The sequence below is a fragment of the Gavialis gangeticus genome, unplaced genomic scaffold (genome assembly GCF_001723915.1).
Source record: "Gavialis gangeticus isolate Ggan-Ray unplaced genomic scaffold, GavGan_comp1, whole genome shotgun sequence".
In the NCBI taxonomy this organism is placed as follows: Eukaryota; Metazoa; Chordata; order Crocodylia; family Gavialidae; genus Gavialis; species Gavialis gangeticus.
In genome coordinates this window covers 10,058,258-10,066,474 of record NW_017729012.1, presented here as the reverse complement: position 1 = coordinate 10,066,474, position 8,217 = coordinate 10,058,258, and the positions used below count along the sequence as shown (strand labels likewise).

Here is an 8,217-nt window from a genome sequence, read left to right as displayed (position 1 = left end):
CCCCCCCGCTGTGCCCTGCAGCCCGTGAGGGGGGCGGTGCTGAGCGCTGCGCAGGCCCCCGGGGCGCCGGCCGTCCTGTCGTCAGCGCCTTCACGCTTGGCCTGGCTCCCACCCCCCAGCAGCCAGGCTCCAGCATGGTGGGGGGCAGGGGCAGCGCCCAGTTGCTTCAAAGCCAAAACGGTGTTGCTGCCAGCACCGTTCACTGCTTGGAGCGTCACGAGCAGCTCAGGCCTCAGCTGGTGCCTGGGAGACCCGTCTGGCCCTCGTCCTAGCCTGCGGGGTGCTTGGGGTACCAAGGGCAGCGGGGAGCATGTGCCTGTTGTCAGCATGGGGTCATTAATCCCTTTGCTCCCAGCTTGCTGTACTGCTTAGCAGGGAAACTGAGGCACAAAAGGGGCAGGGTGGCAGCGTCCCTGAGACCCTGCAGCCAGGCAGGGATGGAGCCGGGCAGAGAACCCAGGAGTCCGACTGCCTCACCCTGGGCTTAAAGGATGAGCAGGGGGCGGCTGTACACGGCACGGATGCCAGGCCGGAGCCGAGCCCTGGCGTGCGGAGGGCTACGGCTGGGGCAGGGCAGGCAAGCGAGGCCTGTGGCTTCCAGCCTGCTGTTAATTATGCAAATATAGGGAAGTGTGTCGATGGTGGGGGCGTCCGTGTTGCGCTTGGCTGGGCAGGGAGCCCTGCCAGCAGCGTCAGCAGAGCCCTCGGTGCCTGGCTGGGGAAGGGGGAGGGGGGGCAACAGCAGGGACTGCTCACACGTGTGCTTCTGTGCACATGTGAGGCCCAGCCTGTGTGTGCCCTTGCAGTTGAGAGTGAAGTTCACGCAGCTCCCAGGACCAGGCCGAGGTGGGGGCACCAGCACACCCCTGCCCAGGGCGTAGGCTGGGCACCCATGCACTATCAGGCAGGGGCTCTCCCAGGAGCATGGGCCTGTGACTCTGTCCCCACTCCTGCAGCCAATAGGGGCCTGTCTCTGGGTGGAGGGCGGAGCAAGGGAAGTGACCTCGCTCTCAAGGATGCCCTGCCCACCTTGGCATATAAAAGCAGGGCCCCGGGGCCAAGGCAGGAGAGCGCTCCCTTGGCTCAGCCTGGGGAGGGAGCTGGGCAGCGCCATGGCGGGCAGGGGCACCGCACTGGCAGCCCTGGTGGCGGATGCTCACCAGCCTCTCCTCTTCCTCCTGGCAGACTTCAGCTATGGGGCGGACGAGTACGATGCTGAGGGCAACGAGGAGCCCAAGGCGCCACCCGAGGGCTCGGAGACCATGCCCTACATCGACGAGTCGCCCACCATGTCGCCCCAGCTCAGCGCCCGCAGCCAGGAGAGCGGGGACGGCGTCTCGCCCACGCCTGCCGACGGGCTGGGCACCGGGGTAGGTGCCTCGCGGCGTCGAGCTGCCCGGGCGCCTGGGGACAGCAAAGGGGGGGTCTCTGCTGCGACTGCCCCACGCAGCGTGCAATGAGGAGACGCCGACCCCGTGAGCCCCTACCCCGGCCGAGCCTCCAGGCCCAGCCAGGGCAGGTCGCGTGCCTGAGCTCTGGAGGCTGCGGCTGTTCCCCGCAGCATCCCTGGCCAGGGGGTGAGGCCGTGTGCGGCTCTGGAGGGTGAGGCGCACCGTTCCTGCAGCTGGGGACAGGAGGGACCCGTTGCTTTGGGAGGCCTCCCCAGCTCGCCCAGCATCACGCCCGGCGTCTAGCAGTGGGGGTGGGACCTGGCCGCCTTGGGTATCGGGGGCCTGAGTCGGGCTTTGCAGGGGCCGTGCTGGAGCTCCCCCCCCAGTCTGGTAGTGTTTGGGGGGCCTTCCTAGGCTGAGGTCACGGCTGTAGTGTGGTTGTGGGGGGCTCTGCGCCCATGCGGTGTTGTCACCAATGTGAGGGTGCGGGGGGGCGGGCTGTGGCCTGCATCCCCCTTGCTCTGTGACCCTGGGGTCCTGCATCCCCCGCTCACGGCCCAGCCCGTCTCCCGGGCCGCCGGCGCCCCTGGCGGCAGAGGGCAGGACCCGGATGCAGGAGCGGCCTTGGGCGTTGGGAGGGGAAGCTGGGGGCAACCTGAAGTGGGGGCTTTGGGGGCCGGCTTGCCCAGGAGGTGGCACGAGTGAGCTGGACCCGGCTCCGCTCTGCCTTTCCTCTGCTTCTCTGCACCTGCTTGGTCCCGGGCAAGACAGCCTTGTCGGTTCCCTCCACCGGAGCCCGGGCCCCTGGCGCAGGCCGGGTGCAGGGTCCTGCCTGCGAGACGGACATGTGCGGTGGAGCGCTGTTCAGCTGGCGCAAGCTCTGGAAACTCCCTGAATGCCACGGCCGTCCGCGCTGCCGGGGTCTTTCCGGGCATGTGGACACAAACCACGGCCGCCTCTGCTTCCCATTCCTCCGGACCAGTGGGTGGGCAAGCGGGAGCATGGCGCACACCGCGTCCCTGATGCTCGGGCAGCCCCAGTCTGGGCTCTGGGCCTCGGTCGGGCTAGGGACAGCTGCAGTCAGGGCCTCGTGTCCCCACAGCAGCCCCGTGCTGTTCCCCGGCCGGGTTGGGCTCGGTGCCCCCTCCTACTTGGGGTCTCTGCCCTGGGGAGCAGCTGAGGAGCGGGGCAGGGGTGCTGGGGCTGTGGGCTTGTGGCAGCAGGACAGGCAGGCCCAGCCCGGGGGCCAGCTGCACCTTTCCCCATCCCCCGGGTCCATGTCTGAGCGGGGTGCAGGGGGCACTCGTCTTCTTGCCTGGGAAACGCCTGGCGCAGGGTCCCCATGGGGCTGCACGAAGCCAGCCATGTCCGCACGGTCTCCCTGCGTCTGGACTGGGGAGCAGGGCTGGGGGTGGCAGGCTCAGTCTGGGGCACGTGGCCCCTGGGGAAGCCGCAGGGGCGCGGGAGCAGAAGCAGGGGGGTCTCCTGCGGGGCTCGTGGAGGGGGGGCCCAGCTGCGCCTCGTGCTGGGGTGCGTGTCCCTGGCAGGTTCTCTGCCCCCCATGCCGTGTCCTGCTGCTGCCTGTGTGGCTCACGATAAAGCCACTGGTTCCTCAAAAGCTCCTGCGCCCGCTGATCTGCCTTGCAAAACCCGGCTGTAAAAAGCCAACGCTGGCCACATGCAAAGGACCAGCTCCACCTCGGGAGGCAGGCCGTCAAGACGTGCATTTCCTGCATCGGGTAGGGCGGAGCTGCGAGGCAGGCAGGCACGGGCGCCGGCAGAGCAGCCAGGAAGGGTTAATCGGCCTGCTCTCCCCTCCCCGGCTCCGACAGCCCCGGCGCTTCCGCAGAGACTGGGGCTGCCGGGGGTTTCCTCTGCCCTGGGCCTCTGCAGCGTTGCTGGGGCAGGCGGGAGCGCCGGGGCTCCCAGAATGGCTCCTTTCATCCGGCTCCAGCTGGGCGCCAGGGCCGAGCCAGGCCCCGCCGGGCTGCTGGCCTAGGGGCTCCCCTCCCCTGGCCCCTGCGGCAGGGCTGGCCATGGAGGAGGAGGATGAGGCCATCGGGTACCTGGACAAGGTGCTGGAGGGTGAGGAGGACTCCGAGCCAGGCACCCCCACCAGCCCCGGCCCGGGGTCCTTGTTCCTGGCCTCCGAGAAGGTGAGACCAGGTCCGCCTGCCCAGGCGGGGAGGGTGCGGGGGTGCCGGCTGCATGTGCGCTGCCCTCGCCTGCAGGCACGGGGAGAGGGTTGGGGCTCTGCTGTGCTCCATGGCGGGGGTCCGCAGCCTGCCAGGCTTGGGGCGCGCGGCTCTGCCCTGTCCTCCCACTGTTTCAGGGGGCACAGGGCGCCGTGGGTGAGCCGGCGAGCTGTCGTGGCCCCCAGCTCCCCACCGCACAAGGGAGCGGGACTCGGGGGCATTGCTGGTGGTTGGGATCCGGGGGGACGGCCCTGTCTCTGGCTGCATGCAGCTGGGGCCTGGTTGGTGCATTGCCCAGCTGTGTCTGTCCTTTGCTCTGGGGTGGGGAGGGGGCAGTACTGGGGCTGCCTCTGCCACTGACTCTCTGCACGGCCTTTGCCAAGTCCCCTGAGCCCACAGGGGGACTCAGGCTGCAGCCTGCCTCGGGCTGCCCTGCTGGCGAGGGGCAGCGCAAGTGACCTTGGGGGCTGCTGAGCCACAGCCCTGCACAAGGGGACAGGGCCCTGCTCCCTGACGCGGGCCGGGGGAGGAAGGCCCAGGCCCCCATCCCAGACAGGGGGACCTATGGGGAGCTCTGTCTTGTCCCCTGCACTCGCCCTGCTGCGGGGAAGCAGGAAGAGCATGAGCTTCAAAGCAAGCACACAACAACCACTGCCCCCACTCCCCCCCCCGCGTCAGGCCATGGCCATGTCCTCCTTTAAAGGCACAGGCTCATCCGGGGGCTGGTGTGCACGGGCAGGCAGGACGCTCAATGTGGGGGGATAACCCTGAGCATCCTGCCTGGGGTCCTGGGGTGGTGGGGGGCTGGCAGACAGCACCCCTTCCCCCCCCAGCCCCTTGTCCTCCCCAGGGGACGGGGTTGCTCCCATGCCAGAGCTGCCAGCACTTCCTGGCACGGCCGCCCGGGCTGCCAGCAGCTTCCTTTTGGGCATCGTGGCAGCTGCGGCGGGGTGGGGCCAGCTGGGCTCTTGCCCTTGCTCCGCGTCCGTGGCCAGGCCCCTGGTCACTCCCAGGTGACTGGCGCCCAGCCTGGACTCCCGGGCAGATGGGCTGGCTGTGGTTGGCCTGTCCCCTTGGCCGGTGTCTCGGTGCAGGAGGGCTTGTCCCCGTGACAGCTGCCCAGAGGAGGCCGTGGGGACCCGGGGTGGGGCTGGCAGCAGGCGTGCTGGTGCGGCACGTCCCGGCAGGCCCCGGCGGGAGCCGCCCACAGCACGGGAGCACCGTGGAGGCTGCGCACGTCCTCCGCCTGTCTCCTGGAGCCTCCCCAGGCCCGGCTTGCGTGGGGCCCCCGGCTCGGTGCGCGGCTGGCGTTGCCTCGGTGCTGCACCGCATGCACCTGCCTGGCTCTTCCCCTAGTGCCACGGGGCCCCCGGCGCCCACGGTGAAGGCTGTGCAGGGAGCGGGGCTCTTGCCACAGCTCGAGTCAGCCCCGCTGGGCAGTGCCAGCCGCCCGGGAGGGGACGGGGTCTCCAGCTGGGTGTCACAGGGCAGCTCCTGGCACCGAGCGGATCTGGGCATGCTGGACCAGGATCAGCCCAGTTCCTGCCCTTGTGACCAGGCAGGAATTTATCCTGTGGGTCAGGGTGGCCCATTATAGGGTTTTGTCTTCCTTTGCCCAGAGCAGGGGGCTGGACCAGATGCGACTTCCCGCAGGGGCTCTGGTTGTGGGGCTGGGGAGAGCCTTGCTGGGGCCCCGGGCACGTGGGTCTGTGCCTGGATCTCGCCCAGGTGTTCAGCAGTGGGGTGCTGGCTGTCCTGGCGGCTGTCCCTCCCGTAGCACGGGGTACGCATTGCAAACGCAGCCGGGGCTTGGCCTAGTGCTCCTCCCGTGGGGAGAGCCCCACGTGGCCCGGGGACTTGGCGTGCACCTGCCAGGTGCGGCAGGGGCGTCCCCTCTCCGCTGGGCTGGTGACTCGCATCCAGACACTGTGGACTTTGCTCCCTGTGAGACCGCAAACGCTGCGGAGCGCTGCCAGGACCAGGCTGTGCTGGGCTCGGACCCGCGGCCCGGCCTCCCTCGGGCTGAGGCAGGTTCCTCCTCAGGGGCTGTGGCCACCTTGCGGTGCCTGACATGTCTCTCGTCCCTTGCAGGGCGAGCAGGATGCCGGGAAGGGGCTGGAGATGCGGAAGCTGGTGCTCTCGGGCTTCCTGGCGAGCGAGGAGATCTACATCAACCAGCTGGAGGCATTGCTGCTGGTGAGCAAGGGGGGTGGTGGGGGATCACGGGGGCAGGGAGCTGGCACCTCCAGGCGGGGCCTGTCCTGGGGTCTCGCTCCAAGGGCCCTAGAAGGTGCAGAGCTGAGGCACCAACGTCCAGGGGTCCAACACCGGCTCCCCTGCTCGCTGCTGGAGCCAGGCTGCAGGAGCACTCGTAGCCCGGTCCCGGCTGCTTTGGTCCCCCCCCACCCCCAGCTCCGGTAGCTCTTACGTAACATCCTGGGGCACAGGGGACAGTCCTCCCGGGTCTGGGGAATGAGGAAGTCTGTGCCAAGGGACATGGGAACTGGCAGACACCGTCTGCAGGCTCCGTGCTGTCTCCCTGCTCCCTGGCTTCCTCCCTCGTGCATGCAGATTTTGGGGGGCCAGGGTGAGGTGCAGGTCAAGCCCTGCTCTGCCCTGCCGGTACCCCCTCCATGCTCCGTGGAGATCCCAGCTCGGGGATCTCCTGTTCTCCCGTCGCCCTCCGTGAAGCTGGGAAGGGAGGGTCACTCCTGGCTGCGGTGTGACCCAAACTCAAAGCCGGGCACCGGATGTGATGGAGATGGGCCAGCAGGTGTAGGTGCCACGCGTGCATGGTGCACGGGTACGCTCCCCCTGTCCAGGGGCCAGGAGGGCAGGAACTGTGAAGCACCCACATCCTCACTGCCCTCTTCCCCGCAGCCCATGAAGCCGCTGAAGGCCACGGCCACCACGTCGCAGCCGGTGCTGACCATCCAGCAGATCGAGACCATCTTCTACAAGATCCAGGACATCTACGAGATCCACAAGGAGTTTTATGACAGCCTCTGCCCCAAGGTGCAGCACTGGGACAGCAACGTCACCATGGGACACCTCTTCCAGAAGCTGGTGAGCGGCGGGGGGGCTGGCATCGCCCGCACCTCGCAGCTGCCCCTCCAGGGATGCAGCCCAGGAAGGAGGGGTCAAGCCAGCTGAGGACGTGCCCAGAGTCGTGCTGTGGGGGGACGCGGACCCCCCTGCCCGTGGTGGTACGGTGGCAGTTGCGCCCAGTGGGAGCGGTAAATGCCGGGGGCAGCAGACACCAGCGTGAAGCTCTGGCCTGCCACGTCCCAACCCAGCCCGCTGCCTGGCCAGGGTCAGACTCCCCCGCTGTGTGTGTGCTGCTCCTTGGGCACCAGCCCCTCTTTAGCCAGGATTGCCTGGGTGGGGGGCCGTGGAAACCCCTGAAGACAGCAGTTCAGAGGAGGGGTCCCCGTGCCAGGCCACGGGTGGGGTTGGGGTCCGGCGGGGCATCGCAGTAACCGCGCTGCTCCCTGCAGGCCAGCCAGCTCGGCGTGTACAAGGCCTTCGTGGACAACTACAAGATCGCGCTGGAGACGGCCGAGAAGTGCAGCCAGAGCAACAACCAGTTCCACAAGATCTCGGAGGTGCGCGGGGCCGGCGGGCGGTGGCTTCTCCCCTCCTGGCCAGCTCCCTCAGGCAGGCGTGGGGCTCTCGGGAAGTACCTGGCACGATGGGCAGGGCTCCCTGGTCTGAGCGCTGGAGCCCCAGTCCCCTTTCCATGTCTGTGGGGTCTCCTTGACTCTCTGTGCAGGGTCCCTGGTGACGGCTTTTGGGGCTGCTTCCCATGGGGCGCCCTGCTGAGCTTTGGACAAGCCGTGCCTTCTCTGGGCTGGCTTCTTCAGGCCACGCTAGCAGGGAGCCCAGGCCTCGTGCGGGGCTAGCAGAGGGCCTGGCTGGGCCAGTGAGCTGCCCAGGGGCAAGAGGAGCCAGCCTCATGCCCGCTCCCAGCAGTGCTGATGGGTGCTGGGCCAGTGCTGGGGTGACCAGAGCCCAGCACAGCCCGGCTTCCAGCAACATCCAGCCCGTGAGGCCCCGCTCCGGTTGGGTCGGCCCCCAGGACCCTTGTAGAGGGGAGCCCGGCGGTGGCTGGTGTGGAGGGGAGTCTGCGGGGCGGTGCTGTCCCTGCCCTGAGCCAAGCGCGGGGCTCTCTGGAGCGCTCCTCCATGACCTGTATGGCGGGCTCCAGCACCCTCCGTGCCAGCCAGATGCTGTCTTCACGTGTGAAGACCTGGACACCTGAGTCTGGGCGGGCGGCTCTGCCCTGTGGGTGTCGGGGTGTTGCCTGCAGCGCAGTCTGGCTCCTGGCCGCGAGGCGTTTCTGGGGACGTCGTCCCCAGAGTCTGGCGCGGATGCGGGGCTGGGATCTCAGCCTGGCACCGGTGGGTCTTGGCGTGCCTGGAGTGGCTCTCAGCCCAGCGCAGCTTCTGCACCCGCTACGAGTTGCCCGGGTTGCTGGCGACCGTTGTGTGACTGACGGCGGGGGGGCTGCACAGGCCACCTTTGCTCTCTTGGATGAGGGGGCGCCTGTGCCCTGGTGCTGGCATGCCCACCTGGCTTGAGAGATGCCCAGGAGGCCCCTCTGTCCTGCTCGAGCCTGTGCAGGGCGGCAG

General features: G+C 68.8%; 1 protein-coding gene across 2 annotated transcripts in view; it reads left to right on the top strand.

Annotated features, from left to right (window-relative positions):
* ABR (active BCR-related) overlaps positions 1-8,217 on the top strand; it is a 45,798-nt gene that overhangs the window by 9,155 nt on the left and 28,426 nt on the right. Inside the window, exons 2-5 of one of the 2 annotated variants that reach the window (XM_019511221.1) lie at positions 1,186-1,370; positions 5,678-5,782; positions 6,467-6,652; positions 7,084-7,191. In XM_019511221.1, the coding sequence (XP_019366766.1) occupies positions 1,186-1,370; positions 5,678-5,782; positions 6,467-6,652; positions 7,084-7,191 (584 nt within the window). Of the gene's footprint in view, positions 1-1,185; positions 1,371-3,132; positions 3,548-5,677; positions 5,783-6,466; positions 6,653-7,083; positions 7,192-8,217 lie in introns of those variants that run through there. The other variant, XM_019511222.1, reaches the window with a different exon arrangement.